The following is a 21,536-nucleotide window of genomic DNA, read 5'->3' on the forward strand; positions in this document are numbered from 1 at the left end:
TGTAGATATGCCTCTGTTGATGCCATGAAGTCCTCCCATTGGATCTCCAGTAATAAGGACTTGAGAGAAGACATCTTGAAGCGCCGGTAGATCAGGTGTGAATTCAGGCGCTTCAGCTCCAGAATCGCTCTCCATCCCCTTCGGGACGACAAAGAGGTTGGAGTACACGCCTTGCCCGTACTCCTCCGGTGGGACCGGCTCGAACGCCTGAATGTCTAGCAGACGTTGGATCGCCAGAAACATTAGGTGACACCGTTCTGGGTCCCTGGAGGGAGGGAAGATCCTGAAGAGCACCGAGGGAGGGGAGGAGACCTTCCCTGACTGTCGACCTGACCCAGGCATCTGAGGTGATCTGATCCGCGAAGGATGCTAGGTGGCCACCTATGGGTTGACTCGGATTGGAGTCATTTCCCCCTGCAGAAGGAATGGCCGCCCCCTCCATGAAAGGGCCATTTGGATTGATACCTATTCCTATCCTGGTAAAACAGCCGCTGACTCTGTCTGTCTTATCTGTAGGGAGCATACCACTGCTGGCAGTAGTCTTGGTCAGGCGGCCTAAAGGACAAAGGCCTATGATACGAGGACGGATGGGAGTCCGGCTTCTTAGAATTAGAAGGTAGGACCTTCTTATCCTTGTTCTCCACAAGGATAGGATCAAGGGAGGCCCCAAAAAGGGTAAGACCGGTGAAGGGGGCTGCTGCCAAGTTCCATTTGGATTTGTTGTCCAGTTGCCAATTACGGAGCCACAGGAGTCTCGTCGCAGTTACAGAGGTGGAGAGAGCCCTGGACATGAATTTAATGGAATCCATGGTGGCATCTGCCGAAAACTGGGTAGCTGAGATGATCTTAGTGAGGTCTTGGTGAAGATGCTCATCTTGTATAGGGATGCGGTCCTGCAATTGCTGCAGCCACAGGACCCTCGTGCGGTTGAAATAGGGCACTTCTGCGGCCGCCTTAATGGCCCAGACAGAAGTGTTGAAATTCTTACGGAGAGTAAGCTCCGCACACTTGTCCTCTGGCTTCCATTTGTTTTCCACGTCGCCCAAGACTACTGTAAATGTGTTAGCAAGAAGGGCGACCAGGGCATCTACCGTGGGAAGTTGCAGGGCCTGAGAGAAGGCCTGCTCCATATTGTAACAACGCCTATCATTGCTCCCCGGATTGGGCAAGGAGGAAGGCCTCGCCCAGTGATTTTTGACCACCTCTAGGAAGATGGGAGGGGCTGGGACCTCCTCCTTATCTGGGAGACTGGAGGGACCCCAGTGCCAATCTCGGTAGTCTTTTTGGCCTTATGTAACATAGGTTTGAAGGCCGGGGGAGGAAAGAGGCCTGGTAATGCTGGGAGTTCTGAAAAAACTGAATCCTCATCCTCTGAAAACCCCAAGTCTGGGTGTGTCACCTCCTTCAAGATGGAACCTTCGCTGACTACTGAAGGGGAAGGAGGTCTAGGAGTATCCTGTCCCCTGGAAGAGGAAGGGGACCTGCGCCCGGAGACTGCGGGTGGCCTGGGCACCCCTTGGGAGGAATGGTCCTTCTGGGATAGGCCCGACGAAATACCCCTAGATATAGTGGCAGAGATGAATCTCCTAATACTATCAGGCATCCGGTCCAAATCCTCCAAATCTTCCTTGAAAAGGCCCCGGGACAGAGGCCCCCAGGGGGCAAGTTGGGCTGCTGGAAGGTAGTCCCGAGATCCCCCTTCTCCTGGGTCCTCTACCCCTTCCCTATAAGCTCTAGGTGAGATGGGGGGTGAAGAAGAGGCCACCCTCCTGCAAGGCCTTGCAGGAGAGATTGAGGGGGAAGAAGGATTGAAGCCCCTAGGGGGCGATCCAGAGTTGTGAGAGCGGGGCCCAATTGGGGATCTAGATCTGCTGGGGGATTCAGGCCTAACCGCCTGACCCAGTCTTTCCGCCCTAGCCACCTGTTTTTCCAAGGCTTTTTGTCTTCTGGATTCATCTCTAGTGGCTGCTCTGGAAGGGCGATGGTTGGCTGTAGGCCTGGAGGCTGCTGCCCTGGGCCTATGTCTGCCCTGGCCCTCCTCCTTTAGATCTCCTTGGACCTGCATGGGTTTCTGGACTGTGGAAGCCATGCCTCACGTGCTTGCTGGATGGACTGTGGGGCGCCTGCCAGCCTCGATAACTGACCGCACTGCAGGTACTGGATAGGAGCACTGTCTCACCAGCCTCAAGTGTGGCCGTGATTTCTCCATGCCCCGATAGCCTGCGGGCCTAGATTAGCAGGCCACTGCTGGTGTTGCGGCAACTGGCCGCCGCCCACGAGGTCGCACCAAAAATGGCCACTGTGCCTTGTGGGGCGATGACTCTGGCGATCACAGCGCGCGGATTAATGGCTCTGAGGGATTAGCCTTGTGATGAGCCAAGCCCTTGAGACTCCTGCGCCCAGACTCGCAGTCCTGTTTTTACGGGCCGCACCGCACCGTTTGGCGAATTTAAATAGGCACGCCCTCCAGATAATTAATCAAGCTGTGGCAGCTCTTTGAAGCCGCGGCGAAGCTCTGGCGGCGGCGCTGAGAAGCAGAATTGAATAGCGGCAGAAAAACTTTGATCTTTAAATCGCCAGGAGCCATGTTTAAGCCGCCGAGACTGCTATTAGAGAAACTGCCATCCCTGCACTCCCAGGAATCAGGCACCTCTCTGACTGGCCGCAGGGTAGGAGGCAAGCCCCTCCATTTCCCCTGTGAGACTGGAGACAGTCTCTTCTGGCCGCAGTCAGTCTTTATTATTAGGATATCCAATTAATTGAATTAAATAACAGCAAGTTTTAATGGTACCTCGCTGGAGCCACAGCTAGTGCTTGGACCAAAGACTGAGGGAAACTAGAAGCCTAGAGGGAAAGGCGGATACTTAAGAAAAATCCCTCAGTCTCTGGACCAATCAGGCTGTGACTAAACCCTGTTGTAGCCCCTCCCGCCGAAACTACAGGAAAAACAAAAGATGTTAGGTTTCTTTTTCTTGGTAAAATAAAATGTGCTTACTCTGTGGAGTACATAATAACCACAATTGAGCCCAAAGTTTCTGTTGCTAAGTGAGACATTTGTTAAGTGAATTTTGCCCCCTTTTACATCCTTCCCTGCCACAGGTGTTAAATGAACCACTACAGTTGTTAAATTAGAAACAGTTGTTAAGTGAATCTGGCTTCCTCATTAACTTTGCTTGTCAGAAGATTGCAAAAGGTGATCACATGACCCCGGGACACTGCAACCATTATAAATATGAGTCAATTGCCAAGCGTCCAAATTTTGATCACGTGACCATGGGGATGATGCAATGGTTGTAAGTGAAAAACAGACAAGTCATTTTTTTTCAATGCCGTAACTTTGAACCATCACTAAATGAACTGGTAAGTCGAGGACTACCTGCGTAGAGAATGGTGGATGTCACTTAATTGTGTCAGTTTCAACTTGCAGCAAAGCACATTGGGAATCGGGGGGAGGGGGAGTAGAGGCTTTTGGCTGCATTTATATCCAAATTTTAATGTTTTCAACATTTTCTGCTCTATAGCAGGTATAATGAAATGTGAAGAATATATACTTAATTAAGGGAAATCTGATATAGAGATAACATTTACAACTGACTCTTTTTCTAAGGACTAGACATTTGAGTATTCTGAGAAAATGTAATCCATATCACATTCTTCATTTTCTTTTTAATCCTGCACTTCCTTATCAGCTATTTACCAAGGAAGCAGTTTTATAACAAAAGGTTTACTGGGTTATAACCATTGCTGTATAAAGGTGGAGGTATACACCTGTTTTTATCAATTTAAAAAAACAAAACTAATTGTTATATTGGTTAATATTTATTTGAATCTATGTATATAAATCATATGATGTTTCTTCTGGCTTTGCCTATGAGATATACAGCATTTGAAATTTTCCTGCAAGTTCTTAAGACAGAATACTAAAATAATTACTTTCAGGATCGTTCCTTTTAGAGATAGTCCTGACTGTTCAAAGCTACAACAACATCAAAAAAAGTGCCATATGACTGTTTTCCACACTTATGACCCATTGTAGCATCCCTATGGTCACATGATCAAAATTCATAAATTTGGACATTGGCATGTTTTTATGACACTTGCAATGTCCCGGGGTCATGTGATTACCTTTAGTGATCTTCTCACAAGCAAAGTCAATGGGGAGGCCAGATTCACTTAACAACTCGGTTGCTAATTTAACAACAGCAGTGATTCACTTTGTGGCAAAAAAAAGTAAAATGAGACAAAACTCAACTTAGCAATAGAAATTTTAGATTCAATTGTTGTAAATAAAGCATTACAACATCATCTGGATTACAAGGATTATTCTGAACATTATTCAGAATAAAAAGTTATATCTACTTGTGACAATGTTATAGGCTGGGCCATGCTAGACTGAACAAACACAAAGGTTTTTACATAAACAAAACGTGCAGTGCGAAGGTGATTTTTTGAGTATTTGAAGATGTTGCACAAAGATTAGATTGTTGTCTGAGAATGGCCAAACTATAAATGAATGAATTCATACATAACATTTTCTAGATAAGTATGGCACTTTTTTTATACTAGAAGGATGAAAGTTAATGAGAATATCAAAACAAAATGCAGATTACTGAACTGTTTCCCTGAAAATAAGAAATTATCCATGCCTGGGAGCAAATACTAGTTGTACCTTTCAGACTTTAAAAATGAGGTCTAGAAATCTGGTGCCAGTTCATACCAGCTATTAAATTCAAATGATAACCAGTTTAACTTGCTTCTTTTGGCTTGCTAAGGCACACCTGCAGAATTTCATATGTTGTAATAACAAGAACAAGAATACCCCTTTCATTGGGAAAAAGAAGTAATTGCTTCTTACACATTGCTTTTCACAGTTTGGCAACTCCCATGCTAAGATTTCTTTTATCAGGGAATAATTATAGGTCCAGTTGATTGCCCGTTTTTTTAAGCTACGGTAAATGAAAGTTGAGAACAAGGCCAGCAAGCCCACCTAAGACCTGCCTCCTATCCCCCTCCCCATGAAGTGGGTAGGCTGACAGAGTGAGTAGTCCAAAGTCATGCAGCTGGATTTCATACCTAAGGCACTACTGGAGTAAACAGTCTCCCAGGCCAACAACTTCACGACTACACCCAATTGGCTCTTATACAATAAGAATGATCTTTTATTTCAGCCTTTCTCCCCTTGTATTTTATGTTGTAATGGTATGAGTGATTCACTTTGAGGGAGGAGGAAAAGAAAAGACTGCCAAAAGCGGTATTAGATAAGCTGCTTAACATCAGAGAAAGAAACTTAGGTAGGACCCACCCTAAATTGATCTGACTGTAACGAAGAAAAAACAACCGAGTAAGGAGATTCGTATTTTCAGAATGGCAAGGTTCTATTAATATAGTTTTACAATAAACTATATTAATAGTGGCTTGCCTGGTCAGGTTTCCTGTCTGGTTTACGGGGGTGGGGGGAGCTCCTGAGGCCTCCTGAGGGCATCGAGGGGGGGGTAGGCTGTTTTCGCCCTCCCCAGGCTCCTAGAAAGCCTCGCGCCTCGGGAGGGCGAAAAAAAATGCCCAAGAGTTGGGGGGGGCTGTTCGTGCATGCATCCATTATGGGTGTGGCACAAGATCCTGCAAATCATAGCTGAGTTTGCTTGGGAAATCCTCCCAGTGGTTCAAAACGGCTGGACTGAAATACTGATTATGTAGAGAGGCCTCAAAGACAATCCAACTAGCAGAGTATAAAATAGGAACAGCATCAGAGGTGGTATTCAACATATTCTGACCTGTTCTGGAGAACCGGTACCAGAAATTTTGAGTAGTTCGGAGAACCAGTAAATACCACCTCTGACTGGCCCCGCCCCCATCTATTCTCTGCCTCCCAAGTCCCAGCTGATCGGGAGGAAATGGGGATTTTGCAGTATCCTTCCTGTGCCATACCTACCAAGCCACACCCACAGAACCGGTAGTAAAAAAAAATTGAATCCTACCACTGAGCAACATATGCTGAACAGCATGACTAAGTAGCTGGTATTCTATATAGGAACACCAGATGGGAGATTTCATAGAAAGTCATGGGGAATAAAAGGGCTAAGATACCGTGGGACTTCCAGATCCAGATCAACTGCTAGATATTAGCCAATCAAAATGCAGCGTTTGCATTTTATAATGATGTATATTGACATTTGATATGAATGTAAGTAATGACTGTGGAAGAGATGCACGAAAGCTAATTGTAACCAAGTGTCACACTTTCTACAAGATATAATGTAAGATGATTATTTTTTTTGTGTGCTGCTTGTTTAATAAAAATAAAAAAATTGTAAAAAAAATGATGTAATCAACATTATCTAGGATGTATAGAGACACCTATTCTTATTTCTCAGTTTGCTTTCTCATAAATATGATGACCTGGAAAAATAGTTCAAGCAGAGCTATAAAAAAGTGGGGATCTAGGAGTAGCTAAGTTTAAATGATACATTTAAGAAGGAAAGGCCATTGTCCGCAGGGTCATATTGGATTTTACAGTGGGTGGATTAGATATAGTTTATGTCTTTCAGTTAATGATTACCACAAGTCAGTTTTGATAAGCCAATATAAACAGGCCATGTTAATCAAGATCTCATTCTCGGATTTTTAATTTATAAAGTGGTGTTTAAAAGAGCTTGGATCCCAAGCAAACGAAGCAAGCAGAGAAACGTGGGAATTGTGGAAAAGTGCTGGAGAAAAGTGAGTTTGAGGCTCTTTGTCAAAACTTACCTACCATTCGGGCAACTGCTTTTTCATGGCAAGAGCTTTTGTGGTGCAGATTGAGTGATTGATCTCATGTACGGTACAGCCAATAGCTACTCCGAGGAAAAAATCATAGTATCTCATGTTCCAGAGTGAAAGAAACATCCAGTGCTTGAGTGGGAGGGTGGCTGCTGAAGTATCTCAATCTCACTGGGGAGGTTTCACCACTAAGCTAAACAGACAAGAGAGTTTGTTGCTCCATTTTATTTACTTGATATTGTTTTGCAATCTATGTTGTTAATGTTAAACTGAAAGCCAGGTCACGTATCCATTGCAAACAGAATGGCAGCATTAAAAAGTTTGAAGTGTTTAGGGAAGATGTTTCTTCTCTTCTTCTACTCCCCCACACCTTCTGATAGGAAAGCATCCCTCAAGCTTTAAAAAATGTAATAAAAATCAGCGATAAAGTACAATAGAAAGAAGCGGTTTTGTACAAGCCATTCAGTACCCAGCTTGGGGTATCTTCAGAAACAGAAACAGAAACAGAAAAGGCGTGCTTAACCTTGATTTTAGAGACCAGGGGATTTGGGACGTTTGAGGCCATGGAAATTGAGGGATGAGATGCAATGTGGATGCAATATGGAGAGGCAATATAAAGATGCAATAATAGTGTCTTGGAGAATGGTCATGTCTGAGAATATTACCTCAAAAGGCAAGGAAATCTCTCTTTCCTCAGGGAGGTCCATAAGTAGAACAGAAATGATAGAAATCAAAACGCCATAAAAGAAGCTATCTAAAAAAAAATGTTCAGCAGTAATAATGCCAGTAATAATTTTTACGGAAAAAAAAGCATGGGAGGGAATCTGTTGAGAAGACTGTTACATAGCAGGGATACAGGATTCCTCATTTATACTTCACTTATTTCCGCACCCTTTAAATATTAAAATTGGACCTCTAGGCCTATTTCTGGATTTTAGAAAACATGAAGTTATGGGGTGCATCCCAATATTCCTTTCTCCTCAGAATGAGATTAAGAATGATCAAATGTCATGAATACTATAAAAATAGGAATAGATTCTCAGTTTTACAACATTAACTACAGAGATGAATTTAAACCTTTCCAGGTAGGAGCAGAGGTGGTATTCAGCAGGTTCTGGCCAGTTCTAGAGAACTGGTAGCGGAAATTTTGAGTAGTTCGGAGAACCGGTAAATATCACCTCTGACTGGCCCCACCCCCATCTATTCTCTGCCTCCCAAGTCCCAGCTGATTGGGAAGGAATGGGGATTTTGCAGTAATCTTCCCCGGGAGTGGGGTGGGATTAGAGATTTTACAGTATCCTTCCCGTGTCATGGCCACCAAGCCGCGTCCATCAAGCCATGCCACACCCACACAACTGGTAGTAAAAAAAAAATTGAATCCCACCACTTGATATGCAATTTTTGATTATGGATGATTTTTGGGGAAGCTAAAAAATTAGTCTGGAGATGTGGTGGGGAGAATTGATAATCCAGAACCATTTCTCCTCCTGTTAATCTGCTTGTCTATGGCTCTAAACCTCAAATGAAGCAGAAAGAGATGACATGGAAGCAAGCCTAAAAGCAAATTAAGCTGAAATAGATTGATGCTCTTGAATATATTGAAAATAAATGGGAACAAAATTGAACTTCATTAATCACTCCATTCTTTAAAATGTTGGAAACAAAGGAATTGTATGTCATAGCGACTTAAGCTCACCCAACATTAGGATCAAAATAACTAGAATTTCAATAGGAATATCATTATCTCAGTCAACTTGTGAAATATTGCTCACCTGGGGGAAAAACCTGAAGTAGATCTTAAGATAAAAATTATCCAATTAGCTCAATGCAAACCCAATTCCAAGCAAAATTTTGTTTAGAAAACTGCAAAATGCCAACTTCCTAATCAACCAAACCAACCAAAACTACCAGTTACAGTACAAGTCCAAGAAAGTACAAGTCCTATAAGAATGAAATTTGCTTCCCACTCAGGTTCAAAGTAAAATGATGGTTTCATAATTGCCCAAACTCAACAGTCATTAAAAGCACAGTACTGGAAGTAATATGACCAAAACATTCTGGAACAGCAGATTCTGTTTATGCATTATAAGCAAACTTTCATATATCAAAACAAATACAAAAAACACCCACCAAATCATGTTATCTTGCCTAGAATACATGACAAAAACCATGGTGCCCTTGAACATTTTGGGTGATAGTTCAACATGGTCACATTCTTATCTAAAAAGTGAATTTGTTTTAGCTGAGTGGGGTACTATTCCAAATAGTTTCTGTAGTTCTCCAGTTCCTCCTTTCTGATAGTATTTTTGTCCTTTAGTCATTTAGTATTTCACATATTCTCTGAGAGAATTTCAAAGATAATGATTTTCCTACAGAATAGTTTCTGTAGGAAATTAGCACCCACCCTTCTCCTAGAAAAATGAAATATTTTAGGAAATATTAAAAGGACAGAATGTTTCCCCTAAAAGGGAGGCAGAAACTCAGGCCCCCACCTTTGTCAATGGACCATTAAGGCCTGAGCCAGTCTATTCTACATAAGAAACATGTACCTCTTTTAGGCAGAGCCATAATAGGAATCCCAAAGCCCTTTCATTACATCATCACCCAGCAAAGGCTCAACCAAGCCTGGGACTCAGGACAGCCTACAGAGTTGCCCCTGCATGGCCCCATGGGAGTCTGACAATCCGTCAGAATACAAGCTCAAATTCAAAAGCCCAGAGAGGGCATAAAACCAGGGCACTCTTCTCTTCCCTTTTCCCCCAGTACTTCAAACTATCCTGTCAATCATCAATAAACCTTTCCAAACAACTTCCATGAATCCAGTGTCTTTAACCCACTTGGAACTGAACCCATATGGGCATTTCTTCTAACATTTCCAAAACATACAGTTTTCCAAAGAAGGTTTATGCATCCTATTACTGTGATTTACTGTTAAATTGTTTAGTTTGGTGGGTGGGGAAGTGGGTCATTCTGTTCTAATTTTGGAAATATAGGAGTTTGCCTGGAATATGTTGGGGAATTGTCAGCCTCTGCTTTGCTTACTTACTATTGGCTGCCATAGAAATGGGGAGGGTGGGGGAATGGTATTTGGGATGGAAATAAATGGTACAGGAATGATATGAAAAAGGGAGTTTTCTTCTCATCATCTTCTGCACATGCTGGTGGCTGGTGTTTGGACTTGGTCAAGGCCAACTGTCCTGCATACCAACATGATGATGCCTTTTGGAGATGCACCCCACATGAGACCTAAGGGAGTTGCAGATTGGACACTGGGGTGGGGTTGTTGGAGGGAAGAGGCTGGGTTAACATTTGATATGTATTTGTTCGCGCCTTTCTAGCTCAGATCTTGCTTTACTTTCTGCTGCTATCTTTTCATAACCAGTAAAAGTATTTTAATTCTACAAACAATGGAGTTAGGAGTTTTCTTTCTTGGTTATTGATGGAGGCCATGAGGCCAATGTTGAGAAAAGACAGGAGACAACCTTTCTCGGGATGGAGCGACCCAGATTGGGGGTCTGAGAGCCCCTTTTATTGAGATAGGACAAAGGCAGGAGGAGCAATAGCATGTGGTTAAAAACAGCCTGTAAAAGTACAATTTCTAATCTACTGCTCAGTCTATATATGGTTAAATCCTGGACGTCAATGGTAGGGCACATCTCAGAATGTTATGTTATGCGCTATCAGGATGTTATGGCGTTCTAGGAGTTTGTTTTCTCCTGTGTGATTCAGCGTGACTCTGCAAGCCCTAGTATGAACTAGGCCATGGGTGACCCATACCTACACAAGGAACTATATTACAACATCTCCTACTTTTTTATTTTCTTTTTGTCAAAAAGACTTTTCCTCTTCATCTGACAGGGCTGATCACAGCATTCTACACATCACATCATGGCAAAGGGTGGGCAAAGAGGGAATAGAAAGTTACAGCACAGCATAGGGGGGAGAAAGGGCATGTGTGGGAGTAGCTGGCTCACATAGTTCATGTTACATGAGGCTGCATAGTGAGTCCTGGTCGTTTAGGCCGGAAGAATGTTTCTGGTACGATATTTTTGCATCCCTGTGTATGTGTGTTTCAGACAGCAGAAACTGCCCTGCACACACACACCCGGAATGATTTTGTTTTTTAAAAGGCAGCATCTCCTTCTTCATCGCTGGACATGCAGAAGGGATCTTTCCCCATGCAAGCGGTTGACTGTTCATGTAACTGTGTGATTCAGCGTGACTCTGCAAGCCCTAGTATGAACTAGGCCATGGGTGACCTATACCTACACAAGGAACTATATTACAACACCTGATAGAAATGTTTGTTTTCATGGGATGTTTGAAACATTTTTCATCAATGGCATTTATTATATATGACTATAAATGTTGTTAATTTGGCTAGATGGATCATTTTTAGACAGTACATTTTTTTTAACTGAGAATATACCATAGTTTCCTGATGTAAGCTCGATTCTTTTGGCATTAAAGGCTTTCTGGTTCACTATGGGTCTGCTGAGATTCATTGGTGTGGCTGGGTGGGAGGTAATATTTCTAACTGCTTCCTAAAATAGTGATTTTTGTGTGAAACCAGAACTGAAATGTGAGCTCTTTTGGAGTCATTGCTTTCTTGATGCACATAACTGCAGAGTTTTGTCTGTTTTACAGAAAGTGTTTCAGACAATGCCTTCTTGTTTTAGTTATTGCATATTTAAAGGCATTAAAAGATTAAAAGAAGGCATTATTTATTTAAACACTTTGTAAAGTGACTCTGGGAAAAAACAGTTACAAATAGAATACTGTACAGTATGTTCCCATTTCTTTCTCAAATTGCTTGTTCCAGTCTATTAAACTCCATTCCAACTTTTATATCACCCTGAGAATTAGTTCAAGTCACATGGTGAGGATCCAGCTCCTTATTTTCCAAAATCTTCACTGGATCCTCTTTAAGCCACTGTTTGGTGTAGAGAGCAGAAAGGACTTCGGAGTTCTGCCCAAAGTCTATTTTTTCCTTAGCAGTCAGTTGACACAGCAAGCCTTGATTCTGAAGAAGTTTGGAGCTGAAAGGTATTGTATTTGAAGTGGGTGAGAGAGAAAGAATTGCACTGTGCCTTTCCATTACGGCTGAGAGAAGAGAAAGAAAGTGGCTACATGAGGCTGGTTCTTCAATCTGGCAAATTCAGAGGCTCACTTTGAGGAGCAGGAACTTGAAGGTGAGGGGCATGCAAAATGCTGGCAAGCTTTGCTTTGTCCTTCCCTTTTCTGCTTGATGGGAGGGAGTTAGCTTAAAGGAATGTTTGTTTAATTGTCTTGATGTATTCTTAGTGAACTGCAAAAATATCAAGTTAGGAATTGCCTTTGGAAAGATGATCGCACTCAGGTGTATATCCAAAGCAGCTTATTGTTCCTTTTCCCTCCTGCTGGTTTTAACAATACTTTGATAATCTTGCAAACTGATCTGATACTTTGATAATCTTACAAACCTGTTGATGCCAACTAGGGAATTGTAGACGCAGGTTCACAAAAGATATCCAAAGTAGATTAAATCTACATTTGAACTGATGTCATCCCACACAAAAACTTAGGAGCATTTATAAAATCCTCCAATTGGTCCCAGAGTTGGGTTCTGAGATTATGAGCTGTCTGAACAAGTTAATGAAACAGAGACCTCTGGAATACTTTAGCATTGTAACATAGGACTGGCAGAGCAATGTAGATGACGTTTTGACCACAGATTGAGGACCAGCATGGTTTGAGAGGGGAGTGGTAAGGAGACAAGTCGCAAATTTATATCATTAGGAACCTGACTTTCCCCAGATACTCTCAAGAACTGGCTGCTATGGTCCACCTCAGTGTCACTCCTGAAGTCTCCCTCGCTGACTTGCCAGTGAAGATTTATGCCTCTGGCCTGGCGCCCTCCCAGCTTGTGACCTTACATGCATCATTGACAGATGAAAAGGGAATGAAGTTTGTAGCCAGAGCCTTTTACCAAGCCAATCAGAATGGAGAAGTGGATGTGGCACAGGCTTCTGCTCTGGGAGGTAACTATACAGGTGTATGGCCCATGGGCCTCTTTTACACTCTAAAGGCTGAGAAGATGTTCCACAGGCTGCTCAAACGTGATGTGACAGGCAGCCCCTTCTATGTTCAGATTAGCCTCTTCAATTCTACTGTGATTGTGCCCTTGCCAATGCATGAACCACTGGCTACTTGCACTGTGGAACGATGGTATGCAGCCCCTGGAGTGGAACGCATCTCCATTAAGTGCGGCCGGGTCCGGGGAGCCCTCTTCTTGCCTCCAGGTAAGGAAACTGAATTCTGTTTTTTCTCCCACTTCTCTTTATTGCCTCAATCTCTTGCTTGCAATGGATGGTGCCTCCAAATGTATTTAAGGTGGTAGTGCCCAGACTTTCTAGCGAGCATTCATTAAATCATTATCTTTGAAATTCTCTCAGAGAATATGTGAAATACTAAATGACTAAAGAACAAAAATACTGTCAGAAAGGAGGAACTGAGGAACTACAAATCAGTCAATTTGGCATCAATATTTGGGAAGATTCTAGAGTAGATCATGAAAGAATTTGTTAGCATCTTGGAGAAATATTTAAACTTTATATATTTTCAGTAGTACTAATTTACAATATTTGTACACTGCCCCAGTTATGAGAGTCTGTTATTACCCATTACTATACATTAGCATGTATCAGACTAATCTTTACTTTCTATTAACGTCTTTCATAGATTATGAATATATTGTAGATACAACACTGTATACCAATGCATTTGACAAAGTATGACATTCTCATCAGCAGGCAGGATGATTGCGATTGAGTGACACGTCAGTTTGGATATATAGTAATTCAAAAATAATATTCAGATGCTCATTTAATCATGATTCTTCATGAAACTAAAGTGAGATACTGAATTCAGTGCTGCAAACTTCATCCTGTGTCAATATTTTTTATTAATGTCTTTGATTTGATGAAGAGGTAGAAGGAATGCTCTTCACATCTGCAGATAACACAGAATTAGGTGAAATAGCTGATGCCCTAGAAGATACCGATAAAATTGAACATGGATGTAGTAGTTTGAGAAAAGGAACAAAAATGACAGAAAGAAACTTAATTGAGACAACGAAAAGTCTTTCATGCATCTCACAAATAAGATATAGAATAACAGAGTTGGAAGGGACCTTGAAGGTCTTCTAGTCCAACCTCTAGTCCTGCTTAGGAGGAAACCCTACACCACTTCAGACAAATGGATATCCAACATCTTCTTTAAAATATCCAGTGTTGGAGCATTCACAACTTCTGGAGGCAAGTTGTTCCATGTGAGATACAAAGCTTGCTAACGGTACCTATGAAAAAGATTTTGCAACAGTAACTGAGTGAAAATTAAATGTGGCCCAGTAGTATGACATAGTTATAAAAAAAAGCAAACAGTTTTAGACATCATTAAAAGCATTATTCCCAAATCAGAGAAAATAATGTATTTGATAAAAGGATATTACTCTTCGTTTTTCATTTCTTTACTTATCCTTGTTTTTTCTCCCTTTCTGCCTCACCAGGCCCTGGGCCATTTCCAGGACTGATTGACATGTTCGGTGGAGCTGGAGGACTAATAGAATTTCGAGCTGGTTTATTGGCTAGTAAAGGCTTTGCAGTTCTGGCTTTGGCTTTCTTTGCATATGATGATTTACCACAGACTTTGGAAGTAATAGATCTGGAGTATTTTGAGGAAGCATCCAGACTACTCTTGAAAAATCCTAAGGTATGCCTGAGATTGTATCTTTTCTTAAACTTCTTGTTGAGACTCAGGAAAGATCCTAGAGTTTATTCTCTATTTGCTATGCAGAATACTTCATACAAACTAGGTACCCATAAGATATGACAAGCTAAAGGCATTTTGGGTCTATCATGAGCACAGCACTGATCAGTAGCATTATTCCTGAGGGCACAATGATGAGAGCAGCATTGCATTGCCACCTTTTGTATGAGCAATGTGATATCCCATACACATAGAAAAGGTGCAGGGCTGACCCCTCAATGTTGCAATGCTCATTTTGTGGACACCCATAACATCCACCCCACTTGGTTTTCATTAAAGCATACCATTTTTTCCTTAGGCTTCTTTATGTGTAGCTGAAAGACATGCAAAAACATGTGATTGAGAGTCGTGCTAAAAGTGCACTGCTTTAAAAAGCTGATTCATAAAAGCAACAACATTTTTGTCAGGCTTCCTCTCTGTCGTATTTTCTTCTCACATATTGGCTGGCTGACCGAAAGAGAAGGTGACCAACTTTTCATTTTGGAATGATGTAGAACTGCAGTAAAATAGCATGTGCACTAAAAGACTGTTTTTTATAGTTTCAATATTGTTTGTTGTCATTGTTTTGAAGAAGAAACTAATTTAAATTTTTGTATGTGTCTCTGCTCCTCTAGGTAAGAGGTCCGGGACTTGGAGTTATTGGTTTATCCAAAGGAGCAGAAATTGCATTGGCCATGAGTACTTTCTTAAAGGAAGTAGTGGCTTCAGTGTCCATCAATGGTCCAACAAGAATGACTGGTACATCACTCCACTTTCATGATGTTAGAATCCCTGAAACTTCCTACCCATCTGAGAAGGTTGTCATTAATGAAATGGGATTGGCATCCACTTTCTATTGCTTGGGACATCCTCTGGATCAAGCACCTGAAGTATCTGCCATCCCTGTGGAGAAGGCCCAGGGACACATCCTCTTTGTGGTGGGAGAAGCTGACCAAAGTTTAAATAGCAAGATGTTTGCTGAAGCAGCCATGGCTCGAGCAAAGAAACATGGAAACAATAATTGTAGCCTGTTGTCTTATCCAGGAGCTGGACATCTGATAGAACCCCCTGGATCACCAGTTTGCTATGCTTATCCACTTCGGTTTTCTCCCATCCCAATCCAATGGGGAGGGGAAATGAAGCCCCAGGCTAAAGCCCAGGAGCACTCTTGGAATGAGATCCTGAATTTTTTTAAGCTTCATCTTGGGCCACTTCAGAATAGCAGTTTATGATAAAAGAAAGGCCCGGTTGTTTAGTTTCCTTTGGGATTATGCAGTTGGGTGGATACATTGAGGCCATGAACTCCAGTTTTCTTACTCTGTGCAGGTTAAAGTTAAAACCTTTAGATGAAGGGGAGTCCTGTAGTTCTTCAACTAATTAGATCCATTGTTGAACTGCTGTTGGTGTTAGGAAATTTTTCAGAACATTCAAATAGTCTGCCTCACATGTTTACATGTCCCACAGTCTGGGAAGAAAACAGACATTAGTGTTCTCTGTGGGCTTCCTAATGCTCTTCCATCCTTCCATCCATCGTTTGCTTTTCATAACGCTCCACAGGTCAACAGTCTTCATTTTACCTTCATAACATTTACTTGCCATTCTCTGAAATTAAAACAGTTTGTGTGAATTCTTAAAGGGTGGAACATTTCCTCCTCAGATTTGGAACTTACATTTCTTCTGGTACAAAGTAAATTACATTTGCTCTTTTTTAAAATAGCGTCACAATGCTATGTCAGTTTTCAATCAACAACTATTCTAAGCTGGGGGTTTGATTGGGTTTTTTTTGGGGGGGGGAGATATTAGTATCAAATCAAATATCTTCCATCCCATAAATATGCATCTGAATTTTGCTTTCTAAATGCTTAATTTCACCTTTGTTTCTTTTAAAAATATTTTTTTACCAGTGGTTTATTTGACTTATGTAGGTAATTCTGAATTTTATTTCTATTCAGTTCTCAACCAGGTTAATATCATCTGAAAATGTGATATTTTGGCAGTAATTGTAACCACAAAAAGAGCCTTCACAGGGTTTACTGATCCATAGTTTGTTGGATAAGCCATTGCTGCCTGATTAACATAAAATGCCAATAACCGTAGAATACAAACTATCAACCTTTTTAAGGACCACAGAATACAAACCATGATAAAACAAAAAGTGATTTGCTTGGATTTTATTAGTGTGATGTGGGAACTCATTGTCAGCCCCAGGGAACCAAGGATGACACAAGGAGTATTCAGAGTACTTCACCATCTGGTCAGAACTTACCTTTCCATTCCCCCACCACTAACATCCAGTCTCAACTGTCAGTACCTATCCTTTAATCCCGCCCCCTGCCATCACATATGATGATGTTTCAGGAGAAATGAAACATTTCATTATTCTTCCTCAAGAAAAAAAACCCAGTCCAGTTGCCTTTTCAAAAAGCATTTTTGAGACAAGTATGACCTGGATGACTGAGAATCTCCACTGACACTGAGTACACTACTTCAGAATACTTTCTTTACTGTTACTCACCAATAGACAGAAATTTTTCCAGACTGAAACACTTTCTGTGTGACTATTAGATTTATCCTGTGAACTGCCAGGGAGGGGTTGCCTTTGTCCTTTTTCTACATACCAGAGATTCAACGCTATGTTGTCTCTGCCCCTGAGGAAGGAGCTCATCCTCCTGCGATTCTGGATACAACCCATCCCGAGATGAGAATATCCTTATCACATGGTTTATTCTGTAAAGTACATATTAGAAATATTACTTTGTAGTAAAGGGCAAATAATATACATAGAGAGAGATGTTTTGTTAAGGCACCTGGTATGCCCCAAATATTGGAGGGAACATACTGTTTCCCTTTTGCCTTTCAGCTCCACCCTAGGAGCCTTCCAGACCAAAACCATTTTTGTATTGATTTGTTTTGCTGATAAATAAATGAAAGGAGACTAGTATAGATCTATTTCAAGCTATTTAGCTCTCATCAGCTAGCCATAGAACATAGAAAAGGGAGGAGAGCTTGTGGCTCATTATAACTGCCTGACATGTAAAATAGCCTAAGTTCAAATCCCAATAAGGGTATGGCTAGTTGATGAGAGCTAAATAGCTTGAAATAGATCTATACTAGTCTCCTTTCATTTATTTATCAGAAATACACACACACACACAGACAGACAGACAGACAGACAGATAGATGATAGATAGATGATAGATAGATAGATAGATAGATAGATAGATAGATAGATAGATAGATAGATAGATAGATAGATAGATAGATAGATTTTCCAGGTTTCTATTTGTCTCATGCTGATTGGTATTTCTTTAGTACAAGTGCTCAACTGTAAAATGAAGTCAGTAATTTCCCCCTCCATATTCCTATCCAAAAGAAAGCCTCACTTACAATAGAAACAAAAAAAGGCTTCTCAACTGAACCCAAAGCTAACTTCATATCTTATATTAAATTAGGAGAATCTATTTCATTGCGTGGATCAATTCTCATTTTAACAAGTAGCAGCACTAATTGTCCTTGGAAGCCAAATAAAGTTGGACCTGATTAGTACCCAAATGGAAATATCTAAGGAAATGTTTTGAAGATGGGGCATGCCTCTTTTTGAGGCCAACAGATGCCAATATCAGTCATACTAGGTGTCCAAAAAATAAACTGACCATTGTCACACAAATGTGGAGTGAAATATATGACTTCTGGAAATAGGCCTACACATTCAAGGCTTTTCTCCCAGATTTGCATATTTTAAAAATGGCATCAAGAACACCTGGGATTATCAATGAAATGTGGTCAGTTACTGTAAATTATTCTGAAGGGTGTGATTTAGAACTGGATGTATCTAACTAAACCATTTAGATGACAGCACCTAGCTAACCTTGGCTGGTCTCAAAAAAAAAAGCAGCTAAGCAGGATAAGATGTTCAATACTTAAATAGGAGACAATCAAAAAAATTCAGGGCAACGCAGATAGTCCTCAACCTAGGATTGTGACTGAGCCCAAATTATGATTGTAAATTGTGCCAATCATCATGCAGGTCATCTCATGAAAAACTTAGTTTTATAAAAAAAAAATTGCAGTGATTAAGGGAACCCATTAGTTTAGTTCATTCTATTGTCATTGCAATTAAATGTGGTCTTCAGTGTACATTACAATTATAAAATTTTTAAAAAGTTAATACATTGCAAGTAAATCCCAGTTTTTGGCAAAAAAAAAATGTCATAAATTGTCCTCATGAGAGCACAGGTTGCTGTAAACAGCCATAAATAGTGGCCAATTGTGAAGTACCCAAAATGTGATCACATAACTACGGGGAGTGGTGGTGGGGGAGTCATTGGAACTTAAAATCCAAGACATAAGTAGAGATGGGAAGGCTTGGATAACATCCTGGGAAAATTAGGAGGGGATCAGGGGGGGAGGGGGTTCCCATTTTTTTCCAAACACCTTTCCCCCACAATTTTTCCAGGTTTTTTCTAGGCCTTCCCATCTGTAGTCGTAAGTACCTTTTGGGGAGGAGGGGTATGTTGTAACTTTGAATGGTCACTAAGCACCTATAGGCTAAACGGAAGTTGAAAAATACTAGATAATACAGCAATGGTGAATGCTTCTATTATTATTGCCAAGAAAATTAATCAACATGTCTTTTATGTCATTGGCAGTCAAGATCAACTCAAAGGAGTCTTTGTTTTTTTATGGGCCAAATGTTTTTATTTTTTTCCTGTCCTTTCATTCCTCCTTTTGCACAATGAACTTTAAAGTATCAAGATAAGGCAGTCAGTTTTGAAACCAGGACTTTAAGAATTATGATTTTGGGGGGGGGGGGGGAACAAGAGTGGAGCATGAACAGGGATATTTGGATACATGTCTTTAAAAAAAATAGAATTAAGATAACTATAGTTATTTTAAGGAATCATAGCATTATTATCTTAATTCTATAATTTATTTAGGTGCCCGGGAAGACAGAGTACAGATAGTTATGAGAATGAACAATCTAAACATAAAAGTTGCTGTAGATACTATTTCAGTTATCTGAAAATTAAAATTCATCCTATTGTTAGTTTGTTAAAGAGATAATGTACACAAATCTCAAAAGCTTTAGCCTTAGAATGCAACAAAACCTCTGTGAAGTACTGACGGTCAGCTCTACCACTCTCCTGCGGTCCCTCAGAACTAAGTCAGTGGCTGCTTGGCTCTGCTCACTAATAATCTGGGAAAGTATACTCTAATGGAAAACATAATACAGTTTAACTATAACTGGCTTGCTAGAGCAGCATCTCTTTCCACCAGTTGGCAGCAGTGAGAATAAGGAGAGAGAAGCAACTTTGTTTAGATGGGTGAGAAAGATGTGATTTAGCACACTGCTAGTGAGTCAAGTGGAATTGAATTGCCTAGTAAAGGCAGATTGGGAACTTCAGGGAGCTCTTGTTGAGGGCACTTCAAGACTGGACAGTGCTATGGACAATGTCATAGCCACCACAGGACTAAACTGAACAGATTCAGACTGACAGAAGTGTGTCCATCTGATTGTAAAATCTTGAATATTTATCAATAATTGCTCAGCCATATTAAGCAGGAAATACTAAAAGGGATTAAATCTTCAAACAAGACCCAGTTATCTTCACAAGAGTCTCGGGTAGTCTTATTTATGACTACACAAGACAGGAGGATTTTGATGGCAGAAAAGGCATATTAAATGCCACATTTTAAAACCAAACACTTGGCAGGTTTATATTTTGCCCGGTAAAATTCCATCACTTCCATTGACAAATTCATTCTGTGTATTTAGGCTTTTGTGATAAATGTTTGGATCAGGATTAAGAATTTCCATTTCCTCTGGGTTATGTTTGCATAACCACTTTTCAAGCTTCCATGAACTATTTTTAACCTTGCCTATGTGTTTATTTCTCCCCTTATCCACCCAGGTAAAAGGCCCCAAAATTGGAGTTATTGGCTTGTCCAAAGGAGCTGAAGTTGCATTAGCCATGGGAACTTTCTTAGAGGAAATAGCAGCTGCAGTTTGCATCAATGGTGCCACAAGTATGAATGGTGCACCCCTCCATTTTCGCGATATCAACATCCCTGCTGTTCCCTACTCGGCAGAGGCAATTCTTATCAATGAAATGGAATTGATGTCCAGTTTCAGTGTCATGGGAGATCCTCTGGATTCAGTTCATGAAGTCTCTGCCATTCCCGTGGAAAAAGCCCAGGGTCACATTCTCCTTGTGGTAGGAGAAGCTGACCAAAGCTTGAACAGCAGGAAATTTGCTGAAGTGTCTTTGGGCCGTGCAAAGAAGTTTGGGAGAACTAACTGTAGATTATTACCCTACCCTGGGGCTGGACATATGATAGAACCACCGGGATCCCCAATTTGTTTTATCTCTTCTATCCGGGGTAGTCCTATACCCACAATATGGGGAGGGGAGATGAAGCCTCATGCCAAAGCTGAGGAACATTCCTGGAAGGAGATCCTCAAATTTTTTGAGCTCCATCTTGGCCCTGCTAGAAAGTTATGATATCAGAAAAAATGCAGGTTTCATAGGTTCTTTGGGTGCACAAATATTATCAGAAAAGCCTACTCAGAAGATAGAAATTAGGTTCTCATAATGCAGGTGTCATAAAGATAATGAGAGAGTAAGAATCATGTGCCATGACAAGACTCTGGAAATGGAAAAAGATTGCCTTGGGTCTATTGTGAATTTCAGAGTATTTCTATAAATTTTTATTTCAAATAAAATGATGAGTTAATTATAATTATGTTGGCTTTGAAATGAATCCTTTGACCTCAATGTGTTGCATCTATTGTAATAAATAGCTTGTTTCATAAGCAGCTACCACCTGCAGGATTCCTAATTAATCTCAGGGTAGGACATACGTAAACCATGCTTGGTTCTATTGGGATGCTGATTTACATGCATTATAAAGTTATTCAATCACTTGTTTCCCTTTTTACCTTCTTACTATTTTAGTATGATTTACATTTACAAAAAGATTACATTTTAAGTCCA

At 40.9% G+C, this 21,536-nt stretch overlaps 1 protein-coding gene across 3 annotated transcripts; it reads left to right on the top strand.

The window, feature by feature from the left end:
• The first annotated feature begins 11,386 nt into the window (after positions 1–11,386).
• Positions 11,387–21,211, top strand: BAAT (bile acid-CoA:amino acid N-acyltransferase). Of its 3 annotated transcripts, XM_087714865.1 has the most exons (5): positions 11,391–11,802; positions 12,553–13,037; positions 14,303–14,505; positions 15,177–15,300; positions 20,454–20,632. In XM_087714865.1, exons 1-5 carry the CDS (start codon positions 11,633–11,635, stop codon positions 20,498–20,500), a joined length of 1,029 nt encoding a protein of 342 aa, XP_087570991.1. In that variant the 5' UTR covers positions 11,391–11,632; the 3' UTR covers positions 20,501–20,632. The 3 variants fall into 3 exon arrangements, with proteins under 3 accessions (XP_013908003.2, XP_087570991.1, XP_013908004.2); XM_014052528.2 differs by lacking the exon at positions 20,454–20,632 and having other exon boundaries at positions 11,387–11,802; positions 15,177–17,481; XM_014052529.2 differs by lacking the exon at positions 15,177–15,300 and having other exon boundaries at positions 11,397–11,802; positions 20,454–21,211.
• Positions 21,212–21,536: the final 325 nt, after the last annotated feature.

The sequence above is a fragment of the Thamnophis sirtalis genome, unplaced genomic scaffold (assembly GCF_051295495.1).
Source record: "Thamnophis sirtalis isolate CommonGarterSnake01/CBP01778 unplaced genomic scaffold, rThaSir2_p1.2 scaffold_1, whole genome shotgun sequence".
NCBI lineage: Eukaryota > Metazoa > Chordata > Lepidosauria > Squamata > Natricidae > Thamnophis > Thamnophis sirtalis.

What these genes read in the sequence shown, in the direction of transcription:
- BAAT (XM_014052528.2), top strand. Translation starts at nt 11,633, where the DNA reads ATGGTGAGGATCCAGCTCCTTATTTTCCAAAATCTTCACTGGATCCTC. An exon ending in AAGAAGTTTGGAGCTGAAAG is followed by an intron (nt 11,803 to 12,552) that starts GTATTGTATTTG and finishes GACTTTCCCCAG; the next exon opens with ATACTCTCAAGAACTGGCTG. An exon ending in AGCCCTCTTCTTGCCTCCAG is followed by an intron (nt 13,038 to 14,302) that starts GTAAGGAAACTG and finishes CTGCCTCACCAG; the next exon opens with GCCCTGGGCCATTTCCAGGA.